Source organism: Solanum lycopersicum, chromosome 4, assembly GCF_036512215.1.
Source record: "Solanum lycopersicum chromosome 4, SLM_r2.1".
Classification (NCBI taxonomy): Eukaryota; Viridiplantae; Streptophyta; class Magnoliopsida; order Solanales; family Solanaceae; genus Solanum; species Solanum lycopersicum.
In genome coordinates, this window is record NC_090803.1 from 59671868 (window position 1) to 59689730 (window position 17863).

The following is a 17863-nucleotide window of genomic DNA, read 5'->3' on the forward strand; positions in this document are numbered from 1 at the left end:
AGAGACAGAAAGAGAGTAGCAGTTCATAAAGATATAAAGAGAAAAGAGAAGAAAAAAAGGAGAGAGGAAAAGATCACTTTCCTGTCTAAAAGGTACAAAATGTACTCTCAAGAATCATTCCCTCAAAAAGTTCATGCTTCAGTTAAAAATACTATGGTAGCACAATCTATATCTACTTTTATGCTTCCGTTGTCTATATCCATGTGATATCAAGCAATCCATTGAATGAATCAAATTTCAAAAAGTAAATTGCCCCTCCAATAGTTGGTTGTCCCAGAGAATGTGCAGCACTCATAACTGTAGTGCTGTCAAAGGCTTGCTTAACGTGCGCTTAATTTCTCAAGTTAGGTGCAAAACAAGCTGAGTGCTTTGGACCACTTAGGCAGCACTTCAGTTCAGACACTTAGGTGTTTGTTTCATCATTCATGGATCCTTCATTACTATATCCATTCCACTCGATTATAATTTTTTTAACTCCTTTATTCATATAACTGTCTTTGTTTAATGGTAATTTAAAATTGTTAGCCCACACTTCAGTTCAGACAGTAAGGTGTTTGTTTCATCATTCATGGACCCTTCATTACTATATCAATTCCACTCAATTATAATTTTTTCAACTCCTTTATTCATATAACTGTCTTTTTTTAATGGTAATTTAAAATTGTTAGTTTGGTTTAGTTATTACTCGAGTTATATATACTGTTTTACTTTTATCAACATTTGAGTTTTCATTAAGACCGCACTATATTTGCATATAAAGACTTAACAAACCAACACCTTTTTCACTCTTCACCTTTGATAACACTCTGTGATTGTAATAATAGCATGTCAATCCACCATCAATATTTGCATTCAATGGAATAAAAAAAGGTCTCAGCCAAGTAAGTAGCTTAAGAAGTACCTCTGATCCTAGTGTCCTGCTAACACTGATAAGAGTTAAGTGTCATGATCGAGAAGGGGAATAATCGAAAACTAACGTAACACTATTAGTTAGAAAAGGAGCAAATCCATCGATGGGTGACATCAGTCATCACATAGTCCACATGGTATAACTTAAAATCGTTACATAAGTGATCTCTATTGTTTCAACTTCATAAGCTTTGGAAATGGTACAAATTAGGTGTGAGGGTCTATCCGAAACAACCTCTCTACCTCACAAGGTAGGAGAGGTCTCCGTACACTCTACCCTCTACAGACCCCACTTGTGAGATCATATTGGGTATGTTGTTATTGAAGCAATAGAAAAATCACAATCACTGCTGTGCAACAAGCAGTCTGATTTCATAAAGAATATAGCTAAATTACTGATGAAGCAAAGAACAGTTTGTTATGCATCATATGGAACCAAAAAACTCATAAATCAAATACATTTCAAATATATGAAATAGGAATCCTTGCATACACGAAAATCAGACATCATACAACAAACAAACAAACCACTTTGTTCGAAAATTGAATTGCCGATTTACTTCAATAAATAACCATCAAGTAGTACAAAAACATTATCCTTTCTGAAGGACCAAGGATTCTAGGAGAGCACTGCCTCCATCCTGTTTTAGCACGGCAATTAATATAAAACCAACATTCAGTTTCAACATAACGAGAAGTTAGAATTCCCAAATCATAAAAGTTACCATTGAAGCAAATGGTCTTCCTCCAACTCCACTTCTAAGGCACCGCATTTAGCCGAGCCTCAAACACAAATCCACGATAAAGTCCATCACTATTCCCTGGGACGCCACTGATCCACCTCCATTCCCCTTTCCCACGCTCATTTTCTTCCCAAAGTGCCAATCTTCCCACCCTCTTACCCGAAAAACAAACTCTACTCCCTCCACCAAACACCTTAAACTTACTAGAATCTTGAAAATACCTAAACATCTCAGGCGGCATTCGCCCAGCTTCTTCCCATTCCAAAGACTCCATATCCAATCTAAGTATCAAAATTGTCGAGCACGTGCTATGCAACGAATAGGACGACTTCAAACCACCAATCATCAACACCTTATCATTTTTACCAGCAAGCAATCTAGGGCGTTTCATTATATCAAAAATATCACCCCATTCATGTTTTTCTAATCTAGTCCATTGTTGACTAAACTGCAAATCCTTAACTGTTGACCTAAACAGCTTCCATTGAGACCTCCACGGGGATCCAACATCACAAAGGGCTAAAATGGTATCAGAAATCAAGATTGGACTCCTAGGCTTTGATGGTAAATTTGATGAGAATTTCAGCCAATTATTGGAAGTTGTCGACCCAGAGAAGTAAATAGCAGCTAGCTCAGTCAAGACTAGAACTTGATTAGGTGAACCCACAAGAACCGACCCATGTTTGCACCAAGCTGAACCCAATTGAGGAAGCAGCTTAAATTGACGAGTTAAAGGGTTACACACGATTAGGGTTTTGCTGTTGTTACCAGGAGGTGAAACAGAAGTGGGTCCTTCAGCCCAGAGATAGAGAAGACCATGAGAGGAAGTGATGGGGTAGTGAGATCTGAACGGAAGGAAAGAAAGAGGGAATCGGAACCAGTAGTTAAGCATGGTGTCGAACACATGAAGTGCACAATGAGAAGATGAATTGTTGTGTGTATGAGTATGGGTACGGTGAGATGGTCGGAGGGCAAGGAGGGAGAGAGGTGGTTGTTGGGTGGAGATAAGGTGGAGGAACGCCGGAGAAGAGAGAGTAGCGTTGAGACATTTGCAGACACACTTGGAAACGATGATTTCACGGAGAGTTAAATGGGAGAAGATCTGATGAAGGGTATCTTGAGGTAGACGATTCAGAGGTGAAAACTCCATCGCCGGTGTACGGCGGAGGACGGCGGCGGGCGGTGGTCGGAGAGATTGATTGACGAATCAGCTGTAAAGGTTTGTGCTTTGTATGTATGCCAAAGAAGAAAGAAAGGGGTTTTCTTGTTTTATTGACTGCTTTGTCACATTGTATCTGGCTATGATGATGGGTAAGTGTTTTTTTTTCTTCTAATTCTTTTTTTATATTATATGCACTTGCCAAATTGGATCAATAAATTATTGCAATTTGCAATCGATTTGATAACATGGCGTACTAAGGTAGAAAGTTAGTAAATAATATGATGTTCTTTTGTTTTCGAAAGTTTAGATTGATTGTGTTTGTTATTGTATTAGTTGTATAATTGTAGTTTTTGCTTTTGATATTTATTACTTTCTTATTATTTATTGTGTTTCAATTATTAGATTAGTTTTATAGGATTCTTTTATCACTAGTTGTATCTTTTCTTATTCTTTATATTTAAAAGGGAAAAAGGATAATTATATCATCGAACTATCATAAATGGTATATAGATATCTCTGTCACACTTTACGGATATTGGTGTCCCTATCGTCCAAAAACTAAAGCATATATACCCTTTATACTAACAGAAATATGTATGTCATAATCTTACCCATCGACCCGACATCGGATCGATGGATAAGATTGTGTCACGCATCCTTATTTAGTCTTTCGTTAGAACGAATGACATATACGCTCTAGTTTTTTAACGATAGAGACACCAATATTCCAAAATCTGACTAATGGTATCTGCATATCATTTATGATAATTCGGAAATATATTTGTCATTTTTACCTTTTTAAAATAATTATATTTCCGTTAGAATGAAGAACATATACGCTCTAACTTTTGAACTGCAGGGACATTAATATCTCAAAAGTATGACGGATGGTATATGTATACCATTTACGATATTCAAAGGTATATTTATCATCTTTTCTCTATTTAAAAAAAGCTATATTTAAGTGAGGGATCATTTTGAAATAATTTTGATAATAGTAATAAAACTTGTACATACATTAATCTCTATGAAACCCCACTTATAAAGTTGTACTAGACATAATACTATTATTGATTAACCTCTTCATGTAATACCAAGTAAGCAAAAGGATTTTTTTTTTAGAAAAATGCCTATATATATTTGAAACTGCTATAAAAAAGTTTTGTTTTCGTCTAATAACTTACACTTATCTTAAATGTTTCTTTAGAATCTAAAATTGTCCTTCTATTAAATATTAGCGATACAATTATACGAAATGACCTCAATCATTCACGATCCAACTCAACATAGAACTCATTTTAAATTATTACAACCAAGCAATATAATTATTTTTTCACTTTCCCATTTTTAATTAATTTATGTACCAATAACTAAATGATAAATTGGTTAGCAAACTAGGATGAAGTAAACAATTCTTGAACGATTCCCAAGAATGCTAGGACATGAATTATTTTTTAAATATTTGCACTACTTTTAAGAATCTTGTTTTGTATTTACAAATTGTATTGATTTTTTTTAAACAAGAATTACAATAAGTTCTTAAAATTAATGGTATAGGAATTGGTTAAAAATGAGAGGGAAAAAAAAGAAGAGATTTTATTGCTTAGTTGCTTTAATTTTAAAAATAAATTCTGTTTTTTGGGTTGTATTAATTTCTTATGCGGATAACTAAATTAAGAACACGTATTTAATCAAGTGTCATAATTACTTTGTTAATGAAGAGGCAATTTCAAATTTAAAAATAGTACTCATTAGAAATAAATTTAATTCAATAGACAAACTAAGAATACTTTGAATTAATTCTAATATACCTTAACTTATGGATATTTTTAACCAATGTTATAATAAAGATTGTGCTACATACTTGAATTAATATTCATTCGGACAAAAGAAAATATAATGTATTTTTAAATTTATTTCTTATTTAATAATACTTATACAAGAAAATAATATTCAAAGGATGGAAATTACAAAGTGGGATATTTGGGGAATTTTGGGGTGGGGGAGTATATAATGAGTTTAAAAATTACTTATAAATGTATTTTCCCTACCGTCACTAATAAATTCATTTTAAAATTAATTTAATCAATTAAATATAAAAAAAATTTCCTACCAAAAACACCCCTAATTAATTAGTACACCTACTAATTTGTGTTTTTAACTATGCTAAATTCAGAATAATCTAGTGAGAAGAAAATGTCATGATGAGATATGTTTTCATCTGTCATTTTTTTTCCCGACATATATAAGCATACAAATTTTCATAACCGTTATATTAATTTTATGTTAAAATTTAATTAAATTTAAATTTATGCGAAAAGTTTTAGATGGAGGATGATGCACTTCCTAACAAAGACAATTTTATATCCAAAGGGACTCAAATACGAGACCTCCTAATTAAGGATGAAAAAATATTTATCACTCTATCACGACTAATTTAGCCACTTGATTATTATACACTATGGTGTATGATTACAATGAATGTTTTCTGTTTGTTATTCGCTCATAATTTCAAATTTTCAAATTTTGTGAAGTATTTGGAGGTGGTTTGAAGATGGAAAATGAATATAGTGTTAGATCGGTCTGTTATTAGTTGGTTCGATTTAATTTTGAATGTTATCAATTTGATTTATAAACATGTTAAATTAATAATTAAACCAATGAAATATTTGTTATCAATAATCTGTTAATCGATTAGCAGCCTTTAAATAATTTTTAATTATTATTTTAACCCATATGAAACATCATATACAACAATTCAACATCTAAAAGCTAACACGAACTTACTGCGAATTTATACAGTTATATACATATTTCATATTGATTTTATAACATTTTTCATTCGCGAAAATTTGAGTAGTGAAATTTTTAACCATTTAAGCGATTTATTTTTTTAAAAAAAATCCTGGGATATATTTGATAAACAAAAATCTCGTGATTTACTTGTGTAAATATGAATTTAATTTTGTATATATTCTCCCAATTTTTTGTTCTTTTTTGTTTTAAGGCCCATCTCCTGTCTTATGGGCTTTCCTTATCGTAACTTTGTCAACAATTCGCAGTCTCTTATGATACTTTGTAGAGGCATTTACCATTATAAGTTCGATAGAATTTAATTGCTTTACCTTAAATTTTATAATTATATTGTAAAATTCTTAAATACGCACAAATAATCTATCAAGAATCTAATAAATAAATAAAAAAATAATCTAGGGTTTATAAATTAGAAAATCACGATTTCGCCTTTGTAAATAGTTTTGATTGGATTGCTTGTGAATGAATGGTTGATTTAACTTAGATTCCTTCGGTTTCTTTATTTTCTTCTAATTCCAAGTGGTTTTCAAAAATTTTGATGCGTTTCACTTAAATTATAACAACAGAATTAAGACGTTCGATTTATTAAAAAAAATTAATTAATATAAATATTACGAATAGATAAAATATAAGGGAAAGTAGAATTACAACAAATTTGACTAGGACGCATGTTCTCAATGGATAAGCATGACAAGTGTCTATTTTGTCATTTCTCATACTAAATCTTTAATTGGGGTCTTGCCTCATTGATTGTTTATGGTTCTCTGTATCTTTTCTTTATAAGATCTTTTTTTGTTTTAAATTATTTAATAATCTTTTTTATCTTGAAAATTAGGAGAATTGGGGATGACCATGGAAATAATTAAGTTTAACGTTTTTGGAGTTATAGAAAATCATTAATGTGCATGCATGGTGCTTCCATTAGAAAATTGATTCAAGTAACGTATTATTTGTTACAAATTTTAAATATATAAAAAAATAAATCAATCAATTATAATGTCATAGTTGTACGATAAAATCAAGTTTAAAAAGTCGTGTTTTAATATTATGCGTACGAGAATGACATAGTAAGCCCGCAAACATTTGCATTCTTTAAAATTCCTACGGAGTCGATGAGAGTGACAGATGCAGAATTTTCATTAAGGGGTGTCAATTGTTATAGTAAAAATTATTAATAGGCTAGTAGGGCTTGAAGTACACGACCTCATATAATATTTGTAAGCTCCTAACCAATAATAGACTAAACTTCAACTTGTTTCAAGAAGTGTTAATTATGTATTTATGTTTATAAAACTTAAATTTAACCACTATATACAATATAATTTTTTGACGAAGGATGTCGCTCAACACCCCTTGGACCAAGGTAGGTCCGCCAATACTCCTCTGTCCTTAATTAATAGAGATAAAATGATAAACTTATTATGTCAAGAATTATTTTTTAATAGGTATGTCATTTTAAAAGTGAACAAATAACTAGGGACAGAAGATAATGACATTGTAATTTGTGTGCTCTCTTCATTAATAAGCTTGATATCAAAGTAAGTAATCATATTTCACTTCTAAGTCTTTTTATCTCATTTCTTTGGCTAATTTGAGACCTTATTTGATGTGAGTGATGTTCAACCTAATTAAATTACATATATTTAATCATTATTTATCTAAATGTAGTTTAAGTGATATTTATATTGATATATAAATATCAATATATATTTTGATATGTGTAAGATGAACTTTGAGGTATTTGAAGATGATTCAGAGCTACAAAATGATTGTACTCAACACTTAGCCATATTTTAAAAAAAAATTCAAGGTACATCTATATTGAAATTGCACTAATGACACATAAAAAAAATACAATCTTAAATATGATTTTTATTTTATTTTATATTTTTGACATATTTTGGGAGTAGAAGAGAAGGTAGGAACTTCGTGAATTTAATAGATATTTAGCTAATTCATCGTCCTTAATTATTATGTCATGAATATGAGAAACTGAAAGTTATATGTACAGTGAATCTGGAAAGTTAGTTACATATTTTGTTACAGTATTAGTTAGAGTAAACTGTGGTTAAGTTAAATTAACTAGATCATATAGATGTAGTTAGTACACACTATATATAGCTGAATGTAGATATTTTATAAAGTTTAGATTTTTTTGATGAATGAAAGTTATAGTTCTTTCTCTCCGTTAATGGACTGTTAATTCATATCTTTGAATCTCCATAGTTGAATTCTTCATGGTATCAGAGCCATCAGTGAGATACTGATTGGTTCATTAGTTCGATCATCTGCTTACAGTGTTAGCTGCTTCAAGAGTAGCAAAATTGTTTGAGAAACAGTTCGATTTTTTTTCCGCAAGTTTTATTAGATCTGTATTAATGGCGATCAGTGAAGGTCTTAATTCTGGTCTACTGCCGCTACAGCTGTAGGAAGAGAGGTGTTAGGTGACTGTCATCATCCATTGTATTTGCAATCTAGTGATACTCCAGGTAGCTCCCTAGTCTCACTTCAACTTACTCGATTTGAGAATTATTCTCTGTGGAGTAGTTCGATGAAGATAGGTCTACTAGGTAACGGGAAAATAGGCTTTTTTGATGGTACCAGTTCCAAAGATAAGTTCCTTAGTTCCTTACATGCTTTGTGGGAAAAATGTAATGCTATTGTTCTGTCATGGATCATGATCTCTGTTAGTCGTGAACTTCTCAGTGGTATAGTCTAGTCTATGTTAGCAGTGCTCAACAAGTGTGGATGGATTTAAACGAAAGGTTTGATAAAGTAGATGGATCTCGTATTTTTTATCTCCACAAGGAAATTGCAACACTATCTCAAGGAATGTCATCTATTTCCATCTACTACTCGAGACTTAAGGAGCTATGGATAGAATTTCACTCACTCCTGCTTGTACCTGGTTGTGCATGTACTGGTTCACAAGATTATGCAGTGCATTTTGAGTACCAACGCTTGATGCAATTTCTTCTAGGTTTGAATGAATCTTACGATTAGTGCAGGAACCAGATCATGATGATGGATCCTGCACCTAGTGTTAACAAAGCCTACTCTCTAGTTTTAGCCGAGGAGAGTCAGAAGATACTTGTAAGGCTAACTCTGTTGGTGATATGTCTCCTCCAACTGGTAGTTTGAATGAGTGTTAGCCTTCTTCAGTGGGAACAATATACGCCAGAGCTTCTAAGGATCTACTTCAAGAAGATCAAACTCTGGTGGAGCAGGATCAGGATCTGGTATTGGTGGTTCCAATTTCAGACCTAAAGAAAAATTCTAATAGTCTCTTGTATTGTGACTATTGTAATTGGAAAGGTCATATACGAACTCAGTGTTATAAGCTCCATGACTATCCTGCTGACTGGAAGGGCAGGAGAAGGTCTTCCCCTAGTTCATCTAATCTTGTAGGTTCCACTAACAGCCGCGGTGCTCCTCCAGGTGGTGGTAACTCTAATACTAGTGCGTCACATGCTTTTATGAGTAATGTTCCACCTGCAACTTTATCTCAGCAATCTCATTCATCTCCACAACCACTATCATATCCTCACTTCTCTCATCAACAGTACATGCAGATATTACAACTCCTAGAATCTGGTCATGGAAAGAATGACACTGATTCTACTGTAAGAACCACATGTATATATTCTACTGCTAAGTGGATAATTGATTCTGGTGCTTCTAAGCACATGGTTTATAATTTACAAATGTTAACACATTATGAACTAATATTTGTATCTCAAAATGCAAGAGTTTATTTTCCTACTGGTAATCTTGCCACAGTCAAACATGTTGGTTCATCTTAGATCTTAGGAGGGATTAAGATCACAAATGTTCTTCATATTCCTGAGTTTCACTACTGCACCATTCTCTTTTATCCTGATTTTTGTATTTTTCTGGACCTCTTCAATGGGAGAGTGAGGGGGATTGGCAGGTTGGAGAATGACATGTATGTTCTTACAATTTTCTGTCAGTTACATCCAGAAAGAACTCCACTGTAGGCACTCCAGATTCAGTCTACTACAGTTCATTCTAGAATAAGTCTGTCTGTATGACATAAAAGATTAGGTCATGTTCCTTTCACTCTCTCAGAAAGTTAGGTTGTTTTACACATCTACATGATTTTACTGATATTCCTTGTATTATGTGCTCGTTGTCTAAGCAATCAAGACTATCTTTTCCTTTAAGTAATACTACTACTTCTTGTTATTTTCACACATTACATGCTAATGTATTGGGTCTGTACAGAGTTCCTACTCATGATGGTAAGAGGTATTTTTTAACCATGGTAGATGATCATTCCAGATATACCTGGTTATTCTTACTAACATCCAAGTCTGAAGTTATAGTAGCACTCAAGAGGTTCTTGATCACGATTGGCAATGTCTTTAGTGCTTCAGTCAAGATTCTTACAACTGATAATGGGTTTGAATTTTGTAATTCCCAAGTCACTGAACTTCTCTAATCCTTAGGTATCTTGCACCAAAGTTCTTGCATTTACACCCCTCAACAAAATGGTATTGTTGAAAGAAAACATAGACATATACTAGATGTTACTCTATCTCTTAGATTTCAATCTGGCTTGCCTCTTAGATTTTGGGGTCAGTGTGTTCTTACTAGTGTCTATCTCATAAATAGATTACCTTCTACTGTGCTCAAGGGTAAGACATCTTATGACCCATTCTTTCTTCAGTCTCCTTCTCTTACACACCTTAGAGTGTTTGACTGCTTGGCCTTTGCAACTGAGGTGAGGAAGGTTGACAAGTTTGCTCCTAGAGCTGTTCCTACAGTATTCCTTGGATATTCCATTCTCCAGAAAGGCTACAAACTTTTTTCATTACAGACTAAGTAGTTCATGGTGATCAGGGATGTCATCTTCAAGGAGGAGGTTTTCCTTTCCTTCACACCTCATCTACTTGTTCTCCTTTGTATCCAGTGGTTCAGCTCACAGACTCTTCTCTATTTCCTGTGGATAATCCTCTCTTTCCTGATCAGTCTATATCTCCTGGTCCTGATATTGTTCCTTCTAATTGTACTTCTCTATCCCTTGATCACTCTATGTCTCCAAGTCCTGCAGATTCAATTGTCCCTCACCATTAAAAAGATCCTCTCGACCTTCTAAGCCTTCCATTTGGCATCATGACTATATTTCCACCAAACTTAAAACCTCTTGTCTATATCCCTTATCCAATCATGTCAGCTATCAGTTTTTATCTGTTCCTTATGCTGCAGCTTTAGCTGCTTATTCCAGTACCTCTGAGCCTAAAACATTCCATGAGGCTGCTCTTGACCCTCTTTGGGTGAAAGCCATGCAGGCTGAAATCACATCTTTAGAGGAGAATAATACTTGGAGTTTACTAACTTACATCCAGGCAAACATCCTATTGGCTTCAAGTGAGTTTTTTAAGTGAAATATTTGGCCTATGGAGCTATTGAGAGATACAAGGCCAGATTAGTTGCTAAAGATTTCCATCAGCAGGAAGGCTTGAACTACTCTGAAACTTCTCCCCTGTTACCAAGATGGTTACAGTGAGATCTGTTTTAGCTATTGCAGCTGCTTGACACTGGCCTATTTTTCAAATGGATGTCCATAATGCCTTTCTTCAAGGTGATCTTCTTAAGGATGTTTATATGGTGGTTCCTCCTGGTTTTGGCAGATAGGGGGAGTTTGGCAAGGTCTGCAAGTTGCACAAGTCACTATATGGGTTAAAACAGACACCTAGACAATGGAAATTTAAACTGGCTGAGGCATTAACTCAGCTGGGATTTTTTCAAAGTCATTATGACTACTCTCTATTTACTAAAAGAGAGACTAAGGATTTGATAGTGGTTCTTGTGTATGTTGATGATCTCCTGGTGACCGGAAGTTGTAGTGACTTGAGAGTCAAAACCAAGAATGACCTTCAACTCAGATTTAAGATGAAGGATCTAGGAGAATTAAAGTTTTTCTTAGAATTGAGTTTCCCAGAACCAAGGAGGGGTATGTCATGAACTGGCGCAAATATGCTTTGGAGCTTATCTCAGAAATGGGATTAAGTGGTGCTAGACATGTTCACACACCACTTTATCCAAATATTAAACTCATATGTATTGAATATGACTCACATATACAAGATACAAACACTATAGCAAGAGATAAACCTCTAACAGATGTTGGCAGATATCAAAGACTTGTAGGAAGATTATTGTATCTAACTATGACAAGGGTGGATATTTCTTTTGCAGTACAAGTTTTGAGCCAGTATATGCATGCCCCTAAGGAATCTCATATGGAAGCTGAACTTAGATTAATCAGGTATATCAAGTCAGCGCCTGGATTAGGCCTGTTCATGCCCTCTCAAAGTTCAGAATTATTGACAGTTTACTATGACTCAGATTGGGGCACCTATGTGCAAACAAGAAGATCTATTTCTGGATACTTGATGAAATTTGGTGGTGCTCTTGTTTCCTGGAAATAAAAAAAAGATGGTAGCTAGAAGTTCTGCCGAAGCTGAATTCAAAAGCATGGCATCAATCGTGGATGAGATTACTTGGCTTGTTGGCTTATACAGTGAACTAGGAGTGAAGATCAAACAACCAGTTGATCTATTTTGTGATAGTATAGCTGCAATACAAATTGCAGTCTTCCATGAGAGAACTAAACAATTTGACATCGATTGTTACTTTGTTAGAGAAAAACTACTCAAAGGAATGATAAAAACTCATCATGTATCTACAAGAGAGCAACTGACAGATTTACTTACAAAAAGTTTATGGAAAGCTTCACACTTGCATCTAATGTCCAAGCTGGGATTGAAAGACACATTTCAACCATCAGCTTGAGGAGGGGTGTCATGAATATGAGAAACTGAAAGTTTGCACAGTGAATCTGGAAAGTTAGTTATATATTCTGTTACAATCTTAGTTAAAGTAAACTGTGGTTAAGTTAGATTAACTAAATCATATAGTTATAGTTAGTACACACTATATATATCTGAATGTAGATATTTTATAAAGTTAGATTCATTTTTTGATGAATGAAAGTTACAGTTCTTTCTCTCTGTTAATGGACTGTTAAGTCATATCTTTGAATCTCCATAGTTGAATTCTTCATATTATTATATAAATTATTAATGTGGTCCAGTTGATTCTAATTTCATAAATATATAACTATAAGATTAACTCAAATAAACTTGGGAGATTTTTATGAGCAATATTAACTCAATTAAACAATAAATTAGTTAATTCAACTGAATAGCTCAACATTGTTAATTAACTTACCCCCTATAATATTCTCTCCTATTGAATTTTGTCTCTAAGTTTACTAAATTTCTTATTTCTAGTTTTGTAGTCTCTATTAAAATAACTATATTGATATTGATCACAAAATTTTGTGGGCTTGCTATTTGATCTTATTAATTTATTATTTGTACAATTGTGTATATCAACAAAAGACTTAAAAATTGATACTATAAGTGTTGGTCAAGACTCAAGACAATCATTGAAAAATCCAATTGATGTCTTGATTCTTATTCTTTCCATAATGGGTCTTTAGTGTTATTCTCTTACTATTTGTGCGTTGACATTAGTAATGGACAATGTTTTAAAAGATGGAGCATGAGATGAGACGTTTTATATAGTATGGAACGAGACTTAAGTTTCGAGATATAATGTATTAGTTTTATAAATTTATGGGGCATAGTCTCATTTATATTTAATTTTATAATTTTATTACAAAAAAAGAAGTAAAAGTAAAACTTTCAATTATTTTACAAATAAATTTTATTAAATAACAAACACATACACGCGCATATATATCATAATTTTTTATTTGAGAAAGATATTAATCACCAATAACGAAGAAAAAAAGTATTACGATTAGAGTTTGAGAAATTTCATTATATCAATAATAAAAATATAATTTAAAGCAAAAAAAGTTCAAAAATAAATAAATAATACCCTTAGAGAATACGTTTTTACACCCAGAGCTTACGTCCCAAATTTAGGACTTAAACCCTATGAATCTATCCATGCCTTACATTTGTGTTCTACCAGTGCGTTTTTGGTGTGCTCCGCCCCTAGGCTCGCTTGGGATTTGTTTTTGAAAACACTGATGTTAACTTAAGATTTTAATACATAATTTGTATAATAACTATGAGGCAAGCACCGAGCGTTAGACATTGAGCATGCTTAGGGCGTAAATACATTATTAAGCCCCACACTTTAGTCTCTGAGCGTGCTTAGAGTGTAAGTACATTATCAAGCCTCACTAAAGTCTCAAAGCATTTTGCTAAAGCCCCACTCATAAACGAACTAGCTCCGAGCAAATTCTAATAGAGTCTTTTAAAATATTAATAATGAATAGTTACAAATTTATCCATAAAATAACATCACATAAATTCATAATCATTTTACTAAGTTTGATATATTATCCGTATAATTCTTAAAATATATATAATATTGTCTTAAGACATGTATGATTAAAAAAAAAAGATAAAAGTGTTGAACCCCACTGCCCCACCCTTTTTCTTCTCTTGAAAATAAATTCTAAAGCAGCACAACAACCATTCTTCATTTCCTTTATTCTATAAAAAGCAAAAGCTCTTATTGCTAATTAATTATCCTTTTGTTCGTTAAATTATTGTCACCATTTATAAAATTTTATATCTTAAAAAATAATGATATATATTCATCATTTTGAAATTCTGAATTCGTATATATATACGGTAACGAATATATAGGAAAAATTAATGTAATTTGCATTTAATTTATTATCATAACATGCACAACACTCGTGGTTCATAAACGTGCAATATTATTACTTTATTGACATCACAAAATCATGGTTTATAAACAATATGGATATATTGTGATTCTCAATCTATATAATTGATATGTAAAAGAATATTTTATCTTAAGCTAGTTATTTAAATGTTTCGAAAAGGAGAACCCCATGTTGAAAGTAGATTTTATTATACTTTAGCCATGACAACAACCAAATTAAAGTAGTTATGTTCACACTTTTTAATTAATTTAATTAGTTCTCATTTGCAATTTGATGTCATCTTAAGACAACTTTGTCTTTATAAATGGAGTAGAAAATTTTCAATGACTCTCCCACCTTCATAAAATGTCTACAATACTAAAAATGAATTGGTGTCCCTTGAAGGTACTCTTCAACTTGCAAAAGAAAATAACCTCATCCATCCAATGGAAATCAATATCAACTCAAAGGTAATATTATATTCCTCCACTAACCTCTATGTATGATAATTGTTCCACATGCAATAAATAATTGGAATCATATCAAGCTAATGTTTAAAATCAAATTATGCTTTTTAAATGTTTGTAATATGATAGTAGAATCAGATTTATCTGTTATCTAGTTGATAGGTTTGAAATTCTATGAAATGGCTTTACGAGATTTAGCCAATTGTCTTGATCGTGGAATATTATTGAGAAATAGGAATTTGAGTTTTAAAAGGATTTCTTGCGACTATTTCTAATACGAAATGAGTTAATCATCCACTTTGATATCTTATTAAACAAAAATGGTGATATTGTTCCTCCATTGATCAAGAATTTCGATTTTTGAAAAGTATCATGATCGTCCAAATGACAATTTAAAGACCAATATGGGGGCATGGGAGATAAGTGTTATCAGTAATGCACCATCATTTGGGGATGCATAATCAAACTCATTATATAGGCTTGACCATTCTCAACTGATGAATCTATCTTTAGAGTTTTTTTTTCTTTCACTAATCATCTTTAGAGTAAAGTTTAATTTGGAGTAACATTATAGTGTTAATCTCTTAAAATTTATGGAGTCATGCAACCTAAATAAAGGGATAAATTAATGGATTAGTAGGTCTAATTAAGCATGCTTAAAGGAGAGGAGTGTTAATAGTCCTCATCATTTGTGGAATGCACAATTAAACTCGATATCCATTTTATTAACATTATATTATTCAAACAGTTTTTTAAATCTTCCTTCTTTCTTCAACGAGGAGTAGTTAATTAAAAGACAAGGGTAAGACTTATTTTAAAAAGTAAATTTGTGAATCAATAATTCTCTATTTTTCAATCTGTTTATTTTATTATGATTTAATATAAAAATTTAAAAAAAATATATAAATTCTTTTTGAATCACGTGGTCTTATAAATTAAAAATATATAGAATATACTAAAATGTCATTTAATTTTATGGTCTCAAGAAGTGACAGAATCAAAATTTATATTAAGAGTATTGAGGTATAATGGTAGATGATTGTCAAAATAAATAAAAAAAAATATTATATTTTTGGGGTTTAAATTCGAAGCTCCTTCATTTAAATAAACACTCAATTCATACACCAAAAACATAATTTTTGTTTATGGTGACATATATATATACAAAGTAATTTTGGATGACTATAGTTATGCTTTTGGTATCAAAGCTAGAATTAAATATTTATCAAAAATAAAAAATACATTCTTTTTTAAAACGTACTACAAGGAAAATAACAAATTTAAAATTTCAAAAGGTGAAAGTAATATCCGAAATATGTAAATCTTAGCAAAAACGTTTGTTTTATAACTAACAAAAAAAAAACATCCAATAACTATAATATAGCAAAAATTTAAAGGGTATAAAATTATAATTTAAGCAAACAAAAGGACTAGAAAAGCAATTTAGCAATTGCATGGGCCCCATAGATTTTGTGTGTATTACACATTTGCCACTTGCCCACTTAAAAAATCAATAAAATTAGCTTGATGGGATATAGGAGAAAGTGCCAACAGTCAAGTGGTCCCCACCTAGTCAGATATTTCCACGTCACCATGATAACTTATTGTGCACCCTACCCTACTGAATCTTGTGGAATCCAATTGCTTTACGTTCATTGGTTATCATACGTATCTTTTTCCCTCTTTTCTATTTTTTAAATTTAAATTATTTGTACTATTATATGTTTTTTAATTCCAAAAATAATATTTTTTAAAATTATCTACAAAGTTCGGACCTACATTGCATTCATTGTGTCATTTTATGCTTGGATATGATAATGATTTTAAATTAACGTTTGATATTTTGTTTATAAATTGTAATTTTCGTTTTCAATAAAATTACATAAGAATTGAATTTCTTTTATAATCATTTCACAGCTTATGAAAATTTTCATTTACATAATTTTAAGAAATTTAAATTACATGTACAAAGTAATTAATAGACGATAAAAATAAAATGGCTGTTCGGCACTCCCAAGGGACAGTGATAATTATTTAAATGATTAATTTTCTTAAAATTATCTCCACAATTGCCAAAAGTCAAATAAACATACTGAAACTATATGATTTTTATTTTATTTTTGAATAATTTGATATCTCTATAACACTTCTTTTCATGTTTTCCAATTCCTAAAAATATATCATAGTATATATCAAAACATAATTACATAAATTCATGCAAATCATGATTAACATAACATTAATTACATAAATTCTTTCAAATAATGATTAACATGACATAATATATTTATCATAGATAGAAATACACAATGCTTAGTACGGCTGTGTATCGGCCGGTTTGGTTCAGTTTTGAAGTTTATCGGGTTAGCTTATTGGATATCGATTTATAGAAATGCTAAACCGTTATAGAACCATTAAGATATTGTCTTATTGATAATTGGTTTATCGGGTATTGATTGTTATTGATTCGGTTATCAGTTTAACCGTTAAGATTTGACACACAAGCAAAAACATTGAAAATCACTTAGAAACAAGGTGACAAATCAAATAAACCATTCACTTGAGTTCACAAGTTACATCTTGCTCAAAGACAAACACTTTTACTTTGTAGAATAATCAAGTGTTTGAGACAACCAAAAATAAAAGTAGGAAATTAAACTCCTAGTCGAGGACTTTATATATAAAATGGTATAAATATAATTATTTAATTTACTATCAGTTATCGGTTTTAACTCATTAAGGAAAACCTTAAACCGTTAAGAACCAATAACCCGATAATTAAAAAAATCAAAACCACTAAACCAATAACTCAATACTATAAACCAATAACTTTTTTATCGGTTCAGCTTATCAGTTTCGATTCGATTTTGAACAGCCCTAATGCTTAGGCAAGTCCTATGCGATAGGCTTGACTCAAAAGATGTTGATGGGGATCGATTTCGGGTCATCCATGTGAATAACCACCCTCCAAACTAACGGATTCATTCCGAAGGACATTGCTATTTTAAAAGAGATTTCTTTGTTGTTT

General features: G+C 31.7%; 2 protein-coding genes across 2 annotated transcripts; one reads left to right on the forward strand and one right to left on the reverse strand.

Annotated features, from left to right (window-relative positions):
• Positions 1-1356: 1356 nt before the first annotated feature.
• LOC101262613 (SKP1-interacting partner 15) lies at positions 1357-3123 on the reverse strand. Its single transcript, XM_004237725.5, has one exon. It carries the CDS (start codon positions 2800-2802, stop codon positions 1669-1671), a length of 1134 nt encoding a protein of 377 aa, XP_004237773.1. The 5' UTR covers positions 2803-3123; the 3' UTR covers positions 1357-1668.
• A 4883-nt stretch (positions 3124-8006) lies between these two features.
• Positions 8007-12083, forward strand: LOC138348208 (uncharacterized). The gene is made up of 8 exons (XM_069296831.1): positions 8007-8053; positions 8637-8721; positions 8781-9317; positions 9432-9574; positions 10219-10414; positions 10492-10657; positions 10858-11019; positions 11851-12083. The coding sequence occupies exons 1-8, from the start codon at positions 8007-8009 to the stop codon at positions 12081-12083; spliced, it is 1569 nt and encodes a 522-aa protein (XP_069152932.1).
• The last annotated feature ends 5780 nt before the right edge of the window (positions 12084-17863 follow it).